Source organism: Grammomys surdaster, unplaced genomic scaffold (assembly GCF_004785775.1).
Source record: "Grammomys surdaster isolate TR1022 unplaced genomic scaffold, NIH_TR_1.0 125818, whole genome shotgun sequence".
NCBI lineage: Eukaryota > Metazoa > Chordata > Mammalia > Rodentia > Muridae > Grammomys > Grammomys surdaster.
The window spans coordinates 1,513,271-1,530,423 of record NW_021620648.1 but is presented as its reverse complement, the minus strand read 5'-3'; the positions used below and the strand labels follow the sequence as shown (position 1 = coordinate 1,530,423).

At 43.7% G+C, this 17,153-nt stretch overlaps 1 protein-coding gene across 5 annotated transcripts in view; it reads right to left on the bottom strand.

Annotated features, from left to right (window-relative positions):
• The window catches only part of Slc38a1 (solute carrier family 38 member 1), a 73,235-nt gene that overhangs the window by 41,860 nt on the left and 14,222 nt on the right, over positions 1 to 17,153 (bottom strand). For all 5 annotated transcript variants that reach the window (XM_028789339.1, XM_028789334.1, XM_028789336.1 and 2 more), the window contains 2 exons: positions 12,533 to 12,742; positions 2,183 to 2,258 (listed from right to left, as the gene is read on the bottom strand). In XM_028789339.1, coding sequence (XP_028645172.1) covers positions 2,183 to 2,258; positions 12,533 to 12,654 — 198 coding nt within the window. In that variant the 5' untranslated portion in view covers positions 12,655 to 12,742. The remainder of the gene's footprint in view (positions 1 to 2,182; positions 2,259 to 12,532; positions 12,743 to 17,153) is intronic.

Sequence of the window (17,153 nt, the reverse complement as noted above, 5' to 3'; positions counted from 1 at the left end):
TATATTCTTTTGTGTTTGGGTAACATGTTCTGTAGGTGTCTGTCAGGTCCATTTTAGTCATGACGTTTGCTAGTTCTATTATTTCTCTAGTTTAGTTTAGTTTCTGTCTAGAAGACCTGTCCATTGGTGAGAATAGGATGTTGAAGCCTCCTACTAGTAATGTGTGGAGTTCGATGTGTGATTGATGCTTTAGTATTACTTCTTTAACGAATGTGGGTGCCCCTGCATTTGGAGCAAAATGTTCGGAATTGAGACATCATCTTGGTCAATTTTTCCTTTGAAGAGTATGAATCCTTCCCCATCTCTTTTGATTAATTTTGGTTCAAAGTCTATTGTGTTAGATATTAGAAGGGCTACACCAGCTTGCTTCTTGGACAACCTTCTCCTGCCCTTTTACTCTGAGCTAATGTCTATCTTTGATGTAGAGGTGGGTTTCTTCTGTGCAGCAGAATGATGTGCCCCGTTTTCCCATCCATTCTGTTAGTATGAGTCTTTTTATTGTACAGTTGAGTCCACTGATGTTGAGAGACATTAATGACAAATATTTAATTCCTATTATTTTGATATTGATGGTGGTGGTGGTTTTGTGTGTGTGTGCGCGTGCTTCCCTTCTTTTGGTTTTGCTGGTATGTAATTATTTCCTGTGCTTTTTTGGGTGTAGTTAACCTCTTTGGGTTGGAGTTTTCCTTCTAGCATTTTCTGTGGTCTTTTAGTGTCTGCAAGACATATATATGTCTAGGCCCTTCTGGCTTTTAGAGTCCCTTGTGAAGTCGGCTGTAATTCTAATAGGTCTGCAATTATTACGTGGCAAGGGTACATTTTTTTTTGTCCAGTATGTTCTGTAAGCTTATTGTATGTTTATAGACATCTCTTTCTTTAGGTTAGGGAGATTTACTTCTATGATTTTGTTGAAAATATTTTCTGGACCTTTGAGCTGCAAATCTTCTATTCCTATTATTCTTAGGTTTGGTCTTTTATAGTACTCCAGGTTTCCTATATGTTTCATGTCAGGAACATTTTAGAGTTAACATGTTCTTTGACTGGTAAATTTATTTCTTCTATCATATCTTCAATGCCTGAGATTTTCTCTTCCATCTCTGATACACTGTTGGTAATGCTTGTACCTGTAGTTCTTGATCACTTACCTAGATTTTCCATGTCCAGAATTCCCTTAGTTTGTGTTTTCTTTATTGCTTCCATTTCAATTTTTAGGTCTTTGATAGTTTTCCCCCCCACCCCCTTCACACACACCCCCACCTTAGCGTTTTAGAAGTCATTTATTGATTTTCTCCAATGTTTTGTCTTTTCCTTGATTTAAGTTTTTTTTTTTAATTTCATCTTTAAGAATCTCTATTGTTTACATAAAGTTGGTTTTGAGGTTGTTTTCTTGTGCTTCAGCTGTATCAGAATATTTCTTACAGGTCTTACAGGTCATAGAACAGCATGGTTCCATACTGCCCTGGCTGTGGTTGATTGTGTCCTTACATTGGCTTTTAGGAATCTGCGTTTGGGATGATTACAGGCCTAGGTGCTGATTGCTGAGTTGGATGGGTGTTTTGTTCCTTGGTTCTGTTTCCTCTTTGGTCCTGTGGCCTTTGTGGTGTGGATTTCTGCCCAGGTGGGGGCTTGGCTTCTAGCAACTTGCTTGGCCTCTGCTGCAGCAAGGGGTCTCTAATTTTAACTGATGAGATCTGTGCCTAAGAGGTGAGGGAGGGCTGGAAGAGGCCACTACAATGGGGCTTGGGGAACAGAGTCCAGGGAGTGGGGTAGTTCAGCTGGCAGGAGCTCCCTCACCTGTCCTGACTCCACGGATATTTTTATAGTACACTACTCACACAGAAATGCTGTCCCCAGTCACATGGAGTGGTTATCAGAGTCAGTGCTCACGCTGTCCCCAGTCAGGAGGCTCTTAGCTCTCTAAGTCGGCTTGCTCACACGGCTCTCAGAGTCGGCTCCCACAGGCTGCCCCAGTCACATGGTTCTCAGAGCAGGCCCGCACAAGCTGCCCCCAGTCACGGGCTCTCAGAGTCCTCATACACATGCTGTCCCCAGTCACGTGGCTCACAGACCCTCCAAGCACTCGCTGTCCCCGGTCACGTGGTTCTCAGAGCCGCAAGCACGTGCTGCCCCCAGTCACGTGGCTTCGAGTCGCCAAGCACACTTACATACACAAGGCACTTACATATTCGTCGCATTTCCTTTTCTCCAGATGGCTGTTTGTGAGACTCCTCCTACTCTCCCGATCAGAGATGAACTTGCTGAAAAGACACACAGGACACGGTTAACCTTACGTTAATGTCTGTGAGTTCAGCAGCAGCCTTTCCAAAACACAGACTACAGAAAACTAAAAAGTGTCTTATCAACCATCTCTCCCCGGTGTGTGCGTGTGTGTGTGTGTGTGTGTGTGTGTGTGTGTGTGTGTAGCACACTTGCATACACATTCTCTACATTTCTTTTATCAAATAAGCTCCAAGCATTCCGAGGCAGGCTCTCCGACTCATTTCTTTTTCTGTTTCTCAGCCTACCATCCACAAAGGGATTGTTGCTTATCTCGAATGAGAGAGACTGCTGTAAGGTATAAAAGAGCTATACATTTTGAATCATTTTCAAAGTAAAGTAAAACATCACACACAGTATAAGTTAGCTTTTATGCGGATTTTCCACTAAGTAGAAAATTAGATAAAGCCAAGACTACTAGGTTCCTGGTGCTGGAAAGAACTGGAGGCCAGGTTTCTCCTGAGCTCAGATCCTTCCACACAGGGTCAGTAAATGCAGCCACTGTACCCCAATCCCTTGCAAAGATAGCAACTGCTCCACCACCAAACATCCAGCTAGCCGCAGCTCTGTGGAGCACAGAGGAAGAGATGCAGGTGGCTCGGAAAGACCTCTAGGCTATCAGGGTCCAGACTGGGAAGTTATGGTAGAGTAACAGCCCATAGATAGAGTTAAAGCCAGGGACTTAAAACTCAATTTGAAGTCAGACTCTGACTAGGTCCAAGGGCTTAGGTATACGGCCTTAGTATTCTCATCTGTAAAATGGGAGGAACATTATCACACTGTCTCACAGTTGTAGGAGGATAGAACATGAGCAAATGCAACACCCAACTCAGTGCATGAGCAACCGAGGTCGGCCCTCTCCCAGGGCAGGGGCATAAGCTAGGATTGGGTGAGAATCAAACAGAAGAAACTCCAGTATGCAACAGAGAGCTACAGAGAAGAACATAAAATATTCTCAAGACTAACACAACGTAGCCTGGGTCCATTTAGAATTTAGAACTGTACAATACAAACTTGAAATCTGTAAAAATTCTCCATTAAAAGGAAGCTTCTGGGCCAGGCGGTGGTGGCGCATGCCTTTAGTACCAGTACTCAGGGAGGCAGAGGCAGGCAGATCTCTGCGTTTGAGGACATCCTGGTCTACAGAGTGAGTTCCAGGATAGCCAGGGCTACACAAAGACACAGACACAGACAGACAGACAGACAGACAGACACACCCCTTTCTGAAACAAACAACCTCAAAATAAAACAAAAGCTTCTGTTAAAGAAAAATCTATTCCCAGACAAACTGAAGCTCTCCCTCCATCTTCACTTGCTTTCCAGGGATTGAACTAGGGTCACCAGATGTACACAGTAAATGCCTTTCCCCACCGAGCCATCTCGTTGGCCCTCTTGTGTATACTCTTAAAAACATTTCAAGAATGATGTTTGACCCTTGTACTGGCTAGTTTTATATCAGCTTGGCACACAGTAAAATCATCTAAGAAGAGGGAACCTCAATTAAGAAATAAATACCTCCGTGAGAACTGGGCTGTACGCAAGCCTGTAGGGCATTTTCTTAATCAGTGACTGGTGTGGGAGGGCCCAGCCCATTGTGGGTGGTGCCATCTTTGGGCTTGAGATCCTGGGTTGTATAATAAAAAAAAAAAAAAAAAAAAAAAAAAAAAAAAAAAAAAACCCGCAGCCTGAGCAAGCTATGGGGAGCAAGTCAGTAAGCAGCACCCCTCCATAGCCTCTGCATCAGCTCCTGCCTCCAGGTTCCTGCTTTCTGACTTCCTTGATGAACAGTGATGGGAAAGTGTGAGCCAAATAAACCCTTCCCTCCCCATCCTGCTTTTTGGTCATAGTGTTTTGTTGCAGCAATAGAGACCATATCTAACACAGCCCTTCTTGAGAAATTCAAAAGAAAAAACAAATTTAGCCGGGCGGTCGTGGCGCACGCCTTTAATCCCAGCACTTGGGAGGCAGAGGCAGGTGGATTTCTGAGTTCGAGGCTAGCCTGGTCTACAGAGTGAGTTCCAGGACAGCCAGGGCTATACAGAGAAACCCTGTCTCGAAAAACCAAAAAAAAAAGAAAAGAAAAAAAAGAGAAATTCAATTGTCTGGTTATCTTCAGAATAAACCACAGTAAATTTCTCATCAGTAATTTCAAAGCCACTTGAATATAATGTTAAAAAAAAAAACAAACCACTTTAAACTCTATTTGGTACTTTATACACTTTTTTCTGAATGATGCTATGAAGTCAAAATAAAGTTTCTTTTAAACAAACTGTATCAGTAGTGTTGCCTTTATTTAATTGCCCCTTTTCAGTGCTAATTCAAGAAATCTGCCATTACCGCTCTAACTTTGAATCATTCTATTAGAATAAGCCAAAGGCTAGTACTCTCTATGAACATATGACAACTTTATCTGTGCCTGGGGGAAGAAAACACCGGTCCCCTGAGACTCAAGCTAATACTGGTATAGGAAAGGACCCTGCCAGCTAAGCAAACACTGGTATAGGAACATAGAAATTTCTAAAATGAAGAAGAGAGGAAGAATCCAGAAGTCGAAAGCAGTGTTGTGTAGAGTTAGACAGAACAAACTCAGAAGCAGAAGCAAGAGAGTTACAACTGCCTTTTCTCATCAGGACAACAGGGTCTTCCAGGTAGCTGTCCTAACGCTTGATGGGGCTCTTGTCCCCCGTATTTTAAGTCTTTCCTCAGAATGAAGGCTTAGAGATCAGGATGAGGTGCAGCAGGACAATGCAGCCCACAGGCATGTGGGTGCTCGGCCTGTCCAAATAAAGATTCCTGTTTAAATGTTTCTACTCGGTAGACTCAGCCAGGCTAATTGTAGGAACAAGCTCAGGTCTGAGGAATCCCGGTCTAGCAAGCCTCCAGTTTGCCTTTCGTACAGAGAATGCTTGTTTGCCAAAGAGAATTTCCATTATGTTTTAAGCAAAGAAATAGCCCAAGCATTTTTTGTGCTCAAATAAATCAAGGAATCAATAAATCTCTCTGTTAGGGCAGACCTGGATTCCACGCCTGGCAGAACTCCCCAGATCTGGTGGAAGAGGATTGCTGGACAGAAAAGAGAGAGACATGAGAGGGCCTCAGAGGAAGGGCACGCAATGGGCTCAAACATCTGTCAAGGGCTCAAGTACTGAGGCCTTGGCAGAACAAGAAAATTGATACAAACTTACAAACCATGACCATTATAATACATGAAGACCCTGATTCCATCTTTCCTGCCTTACTTACTGAGGTATGACAGTAGACTGCTCAAATATCTCTGTTGGTGTTGTACTTTTCTAATGGTGTGATAAAACACCATGACCAAGGCAACTTATTAAAGAAAGCTTTTAACTTGGAGGCTCAGAGGCCTAGAGTCCATGACCACTGTGGTGGGGAGCATGGCAGCAGGCAGGCAGCATGGTGCTGGAGCAGTAGCTGAGAGCTCATATCCTGGTCCACAGACAAGAGACAAAGAGAGAACTGATTTGGAATGATGTGGGTTTTTGAATCTCAAAGCCCACCCCCAGTGACACACCTCCTCTAATAAGGCCACGCCTCCCAATCCTTACCAGACAGTTCCATCAAGCATTCAAACATATGAGCCTATGGGAGCCATTCTCATTTGAACCACCACAGTTGGCTTCTCCATTGGGCATTTCAAATGTTCAGCTTGGTTCTGCCTCAGTGTTCCAATCAGAGCACCCCCGCACCCCACCCCCACACACCTTGGCTCAAGAGGATCCTCCCAAGTATGGCTGTGCTTGTGGTCAAGACAAGTAAAAGCCAAGAACAAGGCAGTGGCTGGTATCTGCTCTGCCAACTGTCCTCTTCCTGAAGTCCCCTCTGGAGGATTCAGACTCTTCAAAGTATCACAAGTCTCCCGACCTTCCAGTGTGATCTTGAGTTTTCTGACCTGTTTACCACACTACCTGTGGCATACACGGTGTGCTAACTCATCTAGAGCACCGGGTGATGTTCAGTGTTGATTAGCAACCAAGGCGTGTATCTTCCCACACAGCAGCTCAGAGGCTCCTCTGCTAAAGAGATGTCTTCTAGGAAGTAGTCATTAGGAACTATCTTAGGCTGAAGGGGAATCTAGCTATGTATTCAACTTCACTTATATTTATTTATTTTTGTATTTACATGTAAGATGCAAGTATTTAATTCCATTTCTTTATTAGCTATGAAAGACTTTATTTACTGTGTAAGATAGAAGTATTTCATTCCATCCATTTATTCATTAGCTATGAAAGACTTCATTCATTCACTCATCCATTGCGTGTGTGTATACACACCAGCATGTGAAGGTCAAAAGACTACTTTTGGGAGTTGGTTTCTCTTTTTCTACCATGTAGGTCTCGGGATTAGAGCCCAGGTTATCAGGCTTAGAGTTGTGGACTAGAACAGTGGTTTTGAATTTGTGAGTCTGGGGGTGGGGTGGGTACGGACCAAACAACCCCTTCACAGTGGTCACATATCAGATACCCTGCATATCAGTTATTTACCTGCATATCAGTTATTTACGCTACGATTCATAGCAAGAGCAAAATTACAGCTATGAAGTAGCAATGAAAATAACTATGGTTGGGGTCGCCCCAGCATGAGTAACTGTCTTCAAGGGACACGGCATTAGGAAGGTTTAGAACCACTGCTCTTGAATCGAGTTTTTAAAGAAAACCCCTTTATTTTGTATTTTCTTCTCTCTAGTTTTCAAATCTGTACCTGGTATATTCATGTAAACTTAGAGAGAACCAACTTTTCTTTTTTCTAATGGAAAATTCCATTCGAAACAACTGGGTCAGGCAGCTTCCACTGCAAGTTCTAGCTCACCGTTTTCTTTTTTAAAGACAACTGGCTGTTTAAAAATCACCGACCTCTGGCACCGAAACTGACATGAAACTTATTTTTATTGACTTAGAAAGTGCCGTGGGAGACGGCATCTGTGACAAGTCATCTTAGGACGACAAACTTATTATTAAAAAGAGTTTACACTGGGTCAGCCTGTACCCATAAAGCTAGACCGTCAAGCAGTCGGCTGCCCTGTGAATAGATTACCATGGAACAAAAGCTTACAACAGATGACTTAGTGACAAAACCTTAATAAGGGCTTAGGCCTCATATTCAGATAGGATGTGAGATTTTGGACAGGAATCTCTTCTAGCCGGGTTCTTACTAGACTTGGTTTGAGGAATTACAGCACACAGATGAGCAAGAGCAGAGCTGTTTTACTTAAATGCTGGTCCCTAGTCTTCTCCCTGACGGACAGACAGACATTCCACAGAGAAAGATGTGGGCAGAAGCAAGAGACACATAAAAAGGGATTGATGCCGGTGCAACGGATGTATTTTTAACATTCGCACTCCCGTGGGAGAACTGAATCCCAGGTCAACCTGGGCTACACAGTGAGTTCCAACTAGCCTGGGCTACAGAACAAGTCCTCGTCTCAGGAAAAACAACAAACAATAAACAAAAAAAGCAAGCAAACAAACAAGAAACCCAAAAAACAACCCAAAACCATAAATTATATGCATATATATACATAGATACATAGATAGATGATAGATAGATAGATAGATAGATAGATGATAGATAGATAGATAGATAGATGATAGATAGATGATAGATAGATAGATAGATAGATAGATAACATACATATGTATAAAACATAACACAAGATCATGAAGTGGGGAGGGATTTCAGCCAAGCACATAGAGAGAAACAAACCAGGAGAACCTTGAAGGTGAAGACTGTGGGAGGACAAAACCTTACTTCGCTCCAAACCCCACTGACCATAGATAGAATGAAGGAGGCCTCACTTGTAGCGGACTGACAGAAGCCAAGGAATACTTTTCTGCCACATTTTCTTCCAAATATAGAGAAATTGGGGGGTGGGAGAATAACTTTTTTCAAAAGATTTCCAAGTTGTCTCCGAGTATAACAATGGCCCCACATTCTTTTAAAAATAAATCTTAATCAAACTGTTTACCTGGTTCATAATAACTAATTACACAGGAAACTACATGCATAGGGAGACAGGCTCAGAGCTTTTCTGGATAGACAAATTATCTCTCCAAACTTAGGAGAGCAATAGTAGCAATCATTAAAACCAAAAGCCAATCACTGCTCTGCAGGATGGAGAAGGAGACATCGCTCGCCAAAGATAGAGCGTTACAGTTTTATTGATGCAGACTCTTCTCAAACTAAGAGGCTTGGAACTGCCAGGCCAGACACCCAGCCAGGGGCTCTCCATGGATGGGGTTCATCTGGTCCCGTGACAACCAGCTGGTCCGGTATTATTTTAGAGACATTAAATAACCCGATTGAAGTTACATGGCTGATTCCTGAACTGCTGAGCTAGAGGTTGAACCTGCACAGGGGACTGCAAACACAGTCTGTGTTCTCAGTCTGCCAAATGGGCAGCGCTGCCCTGACAGGCCTGCAGCCAGCCTCAGGGGGCTAGGTGAGCTTCCGGGTGGGGGGGGATCACAGAAAATCTGTGCCAGTGTCAGTATTCAATACAGGTTTAAACCCTAAGCTATGCAGCCTCCTTATTCCTCCTTCACTGCTCTCTCTTCATCAGCAATCTGCCAGGTCCACCCTGACTCACGTACTAGACCAGAACAGTAATACCAAGACGACCGACAAGCCTCTCTCCCAGGCGTCTCATCCCCAGGAATCATTAAGGGCTGGCTCCTCAGCCAAACAGTGGTGGGAGCATTACTCCTTGACCTTGCTAGAAAGCAGATCTCGGGACCCACTCCAAGCTTCCCGAATTAGAATCTGCATTTGAACCAGCTTTACTGTGTTGCCCACATATATTAAAATGTCCGACAATGGTCTAACAGGCCATTTATAAGGCTGGTCATTCCTAGCTTCAATTTCTCACTATCTGGCAAAACTTGGTGTATAAAAAAAAACAAAAAACAAAAAACCAACCGGTTGTCTTAGAATAACAGCAAGCATTCTGCTGCCCAAGTGGCCCTACTCTATGACTAATTAAACCTCAGAAATGATTTGTACTGTATCTGGGTTAGTTTCTAGGCAAAGCTACGAGCTAGAGGAAAGGTCAACCAAGATCACGATCATCTTCAATGTCTTCTCCAGTTCACTACAAAGAGGTCCTGACAGGGAGAAACTCAGTGCTCCAGAAACTTACTTCCCTTAGATTATATAATGAGCCCCGCCTTCCCACAAATGTGAGCTAGCTACAGGAAGGGCCAAGGGCTGGTAGGCGTGGCTTGACCAAGGAACACGGAATACACCAATGAGGAAAGGCAGGCCACTCAATGGGGCCTTCAGTAAACCAGCCTTCAGTAGGCTGGTTTGTTTGTTTGTTTTGTTTTTAATTTTTAATGTTTGTTTCCTTTGATCTGTTTCGAAATGTCATATTTTGTGTTGAGTTGTCAGAGCCAGAAATGAAGTAAGGGCTGGGGCTGAGTGGTCAGCCTCTTGTCTGGCATACACAAAGCCCTGAGTTCAATTCTTTGTACTGCCAAAACAATCAGACAAACCTAGAAATGAAGCAAGAATTGTAAATTATGTCAGTAAAGGACAAGAAATAAAATGAGGTTTAGGAAGGAAGGAAGGAAGGAAGGAAGAAAGAAAGGAAGGAAGAAAGGAAGGAAGGAAGAAAGGAAGGAAGGAGAAAGAGAGAGAAAGAGAGAGGGGGAAGGGAGGAGGAAGGGAGGGAAGGAAATGAAGAAAGGAAGGAGGGAAGGGAAAGAAGGAAGGAAAGGGAAAGAAGGAAAGAAAGGTAAGAAAGAAAAGGAAAAGAAAAAGAAAAGAAAGGAAGGAAAGGGAATGAAGGGAAAGGAAGAAGTGAGGGGAAAAAAAGAAAAAGGAAGGACAGACAGACAGGTACTGACTTTCAGAGGGTGGGAAAGTTCCATGAAATACCAAGGCAAGCTCTCCTGAGCAGCTTTGAGCTCATCACTGTGTGTGGGGAAGTGAGCTCACCCCACTGGAGGCCAAAGTCTGGACAAACAGGGTGTTCCTTCCACCTACTGCCAAGTGACAGTCACCTAAAAACCCGACAGTTTGTAAGTAGAACTTAGAAAATTCAAGGGTAGACTCCAAGCTGAGTGTCAGAAGTGACTCATTTTAAGGTAACGTTGCTTGGAGAATGTAGCTTTGTTAAAAAATCAGAATCTCCTACTTAGCACCGTGAGGTGGAGGTCAGCAGGAACTACAAACAGGAGTGATTGGAACCATTACAACCCAGACGTTTAAGGAAGGGCCCAGCCGTCTATCACACAAAGGACAGAGAGACAGATTTAGACTGGTCAGGAAAGACTACATAGATAAACCCTGTCTCAAAAAACCGAAATGATGATGGTGGTGGTGGTGGTGGTGGTGATAAAATGGCAGTTATGGGGTCAGTGATATACTTGCTGCTTTTCTGGAGTACCCAAGTTCAATTCACACCTCCCATATGAGGGGAGGCTCACAACTGCAGGTAACTCCCACTCCCAGAAACCTGACGCCCTCTTCTGGTCTCCACTGGCAACTGCACCCACAAGCACCCACTCGCACAGAGACACTCTCGTGTGTGTATATAATTAAAAACAAAAGAAACGGAAGCTACTATGAATTCTCACTCAAAAAGGTCGAAGGGGTAAGTAAATGATTCTCATAAAAAGAAACATCGCCTGACACTGTGAACACACTTGAACACGAGGAAGTGTCTGTATTAGGGCTTAGCATTAACCACAAGAAGGAAAATGGAACTGAAAATCACACGGTGGGACGCTCTATCAGCACGCACTCCAGACTGTCAGAAATGATTTCCACAAAGATGCCGGCATGTGGCTGTGCCTTGATCCTCCGCATCCCTGTCTCCTTGTGGCCTTAAAAAAGCATTCTTTTTTTTTTTTTTTTTTTTTTGGTTTTTCGAGACAGGGTTTCTCTGTATAGCCCGGGCTGTCCTGGAACTCACTCTGTAGACCAGGCTGGCCTCGAACTCAGAAATCCGCCTGCCTCTGCCTCCCGAGTGCTGGGATTAAAGGCGTGCGCCACCACCGCCCGGCTTAAAAAAGCATTCTGATAAGCAGCCCCATGGGACTGATGGGATGACCCAGCCGGTAAAAGGCACTTGCCACCAAACCTGACCACTGAGTGGGAGCCCTGGAATCCACCTGTTGGAAAAAAGGAACCAACTCCCGAATGTTGTCCTCTGACCTGCACTGTTACCATGATCCTTCCCTCTCCACCCCACACGTGTACACAGGAATGCGTGCAAGCAAGCAAGCACGCATGCAATTAAAATTTATTTCTTTTTTTTCTTTTTTTTTTTTTTTTGGTTTTTCAAGACAGGGTTTCTCTGTATAGCCCTGGCTGTTCTGGAACTCACTCTGTAGACCAGGCTGGCCTCGAACTCAGAAATCTGCCTGCCTCTGCCTCCCAAGTGCTGGGATTAAAGGCGTGCGCCACCACCACCCTGCTAAAATTTCTTAAAGTCCTGCAGGCACCACTTTCTCCCAGACTCCTGCAGAGAGGCTTCCAGCTAAGGATCCAAAAATCAAAAAAACAAAAAACAAACAGACAAAAAACAAACGAACAAACCAGGTAAAAAGTCACTATGTCCCAAGATGATCTCAAGTCATTAAAAAAAAAAAAATCAATAAATTTGGTTCTACCCTGGTAATTTAACAGTCTCAGACTCAAGAATGAGAAGGACTCGTACCAGGTTGGCCCTCTCTCTTCCCACGTCACACTCCCTTTTTTCTCTTTCATGGACTATTTCTCTCCCACTGTCCTTCACAGAGCCAGCTGGGCTTATGGGTTGCTATTATCATTTAAAAATCAAAACTTCACATGACGTTCAGAATGATGGTGCCTTTGTATTTTTTTTTTACTCATTTGTAGAAATAACACGCAAATGCAACTTGGATGGTTTCTTAATTAAAATGCGTATCAATGGTCATAGTGCACGTTTGGGTATGAGACGTGGTAAATTTTCAGTCAGTCTAGTTCACAGACATAGGACTTTGGGAAGTGCTGGCTGGTTGGAGTCCAATGTATTTATACATTTTTATTAGACTCGATTGAAAGATTTGAGAAGATGAATAAATTACTCTTCTATTCCCCTCATCTGTCATTCCAGACGACATGCAACAGATGTCACAGAAGAAATTCAAATTGCATCTTCAAACGAAGCCTAACTTTAGTGAATGAATAATTCACCCAAATCTCACTGAAAACTGGAACAGTTTTCTACAGCTATTCCTCCACCCGGTAACACTTAGGGAAAAATGCCTACCTATTTATCTGCCCATTTTCTACTTCTGTGAAGTCGTTAGAGTCGTTGCTAACGTTGTCGTCCTCGGGCACCGTCATGTTCTGCAGCTCCGTTAACTCCAGGCCACTTTTGAAATGCATCATGTTCGGGTGTCTGTAGTCAAAAACTCAATTTCTTCTGTTCTGAGGATCTTCAGTAGCGGAGAGTAGCAGATACAGATGCCTGAGACCCCTGAAACAGAGCAAAATAAAGAATTATTATTAAATGAATGGAAGATAGTGTCGGCGGTGCACGAACAACCGTGAAAAGCAAACAAATGATAAACTAGGCAAGAAATGACACTTTCAGATGCTGTGCCAGACGAAGAGAAACAAGAATCTTATCGCTAATTTTATGGATTTTACACAATTCCCTCCATTTTTTTCTACAACAAAGTAAGTCACATCCCATAACCTTTTTTTTTTTTTTTTTTTGGTTTTTCGAGACAGGGTTTCTCTGTATAGCCCGGGCTGTCCTGGAACTCACTCTGTAGACCAGGCTGGCCTCGAACTCAGAAATCCGCCTGCCTCTGCCTCCCAAGTATCCCATAACCTTTAGCTCACATTTATAGAACCTCAAGTTATGGGGCTGGAGAGATGGCGGAGTGGTTAAGAGCACTGACTGCTCTTCCAGAAGTCCTGAGTTCAATTCCCAGCAACCATATAGTGGCTCACAACCATCTGTAATGGGATCTGATGTCCTCTTCTGCTGTGTCTGGAGAGGGACAGTCAATCAATCAATCAATAGAACTGAAACTAAACCCTTTAAAATATAAATAAATAAATAAAAAGAAACCCTAAGTTAGCGGCAGGCAACATATACATTCTTTTTATGAACCAAAGTTTAAAATGATACACGAAGGGCCAGCAAGATGGCTCACCAAGTTAAGGCACTTGCTACCAAGTCTAAGTATCTGAGTTCAAGCTCCATGACACACACAGGGTGAAGAAGAATCAACTCCTGTGGCAGCCTCTGACTTCCACATGTGTCCCCCAACCATAAACAAACAAGAGATTTAAATTTTAATGAGTAACTCATTGAATGGGAGTGGCTGGGCGATTTTAATGTGCGTACTCACGGTGCAGGCACAGACCCATCACCGTACAATGAGAGCACAAATCTCCAATAAACGGCACCGCTGGGGATCGACCTACAACCCGGACTAATTTTATTTTGGAATTTAGCAAATAGTTTATACATCATCAAGTGCAAGAGATTAAGTCAATCTTCAGTGAAATCAGTCCATGTCAGGGAATTAGGGAATTAAAAACTCATACTCAGGGGATTTTGGTTAGTCCACCTGCTACCTTATTTCCTCATCGGGGATGAAAGATGATCAGAGGGCTGTCACGTCCCTCACGTGGACGGCTGTGACATCAGTTCCTGAGGTGCCACTGACAGAACATATGGGAAGAAATTTGGAGACGCAGCAACAAAAATCAAAAGGCTGACCACCAAGGCAAATGAAACTTCAAGTGCAAGGCCAAACCAGGGGTGGTGGCACAGGCCTGTAGACAGGAAGGGCTGGAGTGTCAGCCCCTTATAAGTAAAGAACTTATATAGTACGACTCTGTGTCAAAAGGAGAGGGAGAAAGAAAACCCATAAGCATGGCTGGTCCACTAGGGTAGTCTCAAGTGTCACTTCAAGGACATCTTGGAATAGCACAGAATGTTAAAAAAGACATAACTCTAGACACTAGAGTCTAGACCTGTGGCTCTCACCCTTCCTCATTCTTCGAGTAATACAGCCTCTCATGTTGTAGCGAACCCCAGCCATAAAATTGTTCTCTCTACAACTTCATAACTGCAGTTTTGAGACTTTCTGAATTGTGATGTAAATATCTGATATGCAGGATAGCTGATACGAAACCCCCATGAAAGGTGGTTATATATATATATATATACATATCCAAAGGGGTCGGGACCCACAGATTGAGAACCCCTGGCTTAGATGAAGCACTACCAGCAATTAATGGCTGCCGAGTGAGAGAAAGCCGAGTCTCCTCGAGGGACGAGTATCCCTCTCTCAAAAAGTTATCCAACCCCAGCGGTCAGCCAGACATACATACATACAAGCAACATTAGATGGACATAGCAGGACGTACTTATATTTGCATACATGTGTGCAAAAACAATGACTAAAGAAGTCACAAATCTGAGGAAGTAAGGAACATGAGAGGGGAGTATTGTGGGGAGAGGGAGTGGAGTGGAAATTATGTAAATAACAATATTCAGGTAGGAAACTCTCAATTAGATAAATGCAAAAAAAAAATAAAATTGAAGCTTAGAGAAGTTAATACAAATAAATGAATTTTCTACGGAGTACCTCCTTGAGAACATTTGATACATTATCTGATTCCAAATACTCCAACAGGACAGCACTCTAGGCTGAGGGAAATATGATATGCCTATAAAGGCGTCGTGGCTGGCATGCACCAGGAAGCCTTTTACTCAGTGATATCTAACGGGCCCACAGAAGTACCCAGTTTGGAGTATAATCTCTTTGTACGTGGAAACCACACAATAATCCTGTTCCTTCCGGGTCTCCCATCTAAGAAGGAAAATTTTCTGATGTCAGGTGATTAAACTTTCAGAGCAAATGCACGTTCTAATATCTCAGATTCCAGAAGCCTCTCTCTCCTACTGCACCAAGTGCCTCTGGGAAGGCAGGAAGCCATGAGGGGGGCAGCTGGGTCCAGCTAGCACTGACTGCTTTTGGAGGGGGGTGTCTCAAACAGTGGCAATGGGCACTCTGTCTTCTCCATGCAAAGATGGGTACATTCAAGCGGCTGGACCCCACTCTCACCTCTGGGATTCCTTTCATGAAACAAAGCAGGCTGGGTAATTTCTAGACTCGTGACTCTCACTCTTGCTTCTAACACTGCCTGACAGGCTGTTGAAGTGAGCCTACAGGCCTGGGAGGCGTGGGGGTGACGTTTCTAATCTGTGTTAAGGAGTTTTTCTCTCTGCAAACTAGAAAGTAATAGGGTACCAGGCAGGGATTTTCTAAGAACAAAATTTGATTATTAAGAGATTTGGAGTCTGCTGATTGAGGCTAACCTCTCAGGCTATCTCTCTGTGTGTGTATGTATGTGTATGAGTGCGTGTGTGCCTGTGTGCACTCATATGAATGCACACGTGTATGTGCGTGCGCGTGTAATACAAATGGCCGATCTGTCAGGTATGGAAGTGAACATTACCGAGACCCCCACCCACTACACCCACGCAAACACCAGTCAGTACATGTTCATCAAATAGAGCAGATTTTCGCTGGTATAAAATAAGTCTCCTTGAAGACTAACACACATGTGTTTGGAGATAAAAACCAGAAACATCAGCAAAGAGCATCACTCCTCTCATCTCCCCTGGGCTGCGCTGGGGAGATACCTGCTCAAATTCTCACTTACTTATCTGAATACTAAGTGAAGACAGAGTTTTTAAAAATGTTGGAAATACCAAATCTTCAGGGGCCTGAGATGGGGTTACAGAAAAGTTACTCGGGCTGGACCACGAATTTTCTTTCTTCCCCAAGAGAAACAGACACTTAATGGAGACTCTAGAACAAACATGAAAGAAATTCCACCACCTAAAAATAGGCCGGAGACTCAATTCCTCCTCCTCATTTTTCTTTCGTGTCTCCTTTTCCATCTCTACCCCCGCAACGTCCCTTCTGGTTTAATACTGAAGATTTTAGATTGTTTTTAACCTACATTTTTTTCATGGAGTACCAGATTATAAGGGCTGTGAAGGACAGAAGTGTCTTTCTAAGCTGTTAGTTCTGGAGATGTGGCTACGGAGCCAAATCATGAGTTCAAATCCTCAGTCCTCATGGAAAAGCTGTGTGCACTGCTTGTATATATAATCCCAGAGCTGGGGCTGGGGTGGGGATAAGTGGATCCCCAGAACTCCCTAGCCAGCCAATCTAGTTGAACTGGTGAGTTCTGGGTTCAGTGAGAGAATCTGTCTCAAAAAACCAGAGGGGAGAAGAGACTGAGAAAAACAGCCAAGGCTGGCCTTTGGCCACCAAATGCATGACAGTGAGCATGAGCACACATGAATGGGTGCACACTTGCACACACCTGTGCGCACACACACACATAGACCAAACACCTATGCAAAAACAAAAGTCAGTTCCTCATTAATAAAAAAAATACAGGTTTCCTGTGAAATACAACTTTACAAATGGCTGAAAACATCAAAGCATCATCTGTTCCCCGCAAACAATGATCACCACAGTTTGGGAACTGCTGTAGGTTTTCCTGAATTGTTCTGTGGAGACACACTGTCTCACACAGGCAGCCCCTCAGCACATCTCTGTCCAACAAAAAAGGTGACTAGGGATTAAAATGTATACACTCAAGAAAATGAGATTCAGCCAGGCAGTGGTGGCGCACGCCTTTAATCCCAGCACTTGGGAGGCAGAGGCAGGCAGATTTCTGAGTTCGAGGCCAGCCTGGTCTACAGAGTGAGTTCCAGGACAGCCAGGGCTACACAGTGAGAGCCTGTCTCGAAAAACGAGAGAGAGAGAGAGAGAGAGAGAGAGAGAGAGAGAGAGAGAGAGAGAGAGAGAGAGACAGAGAGAGAGACAGAGAGAGAGACAGAG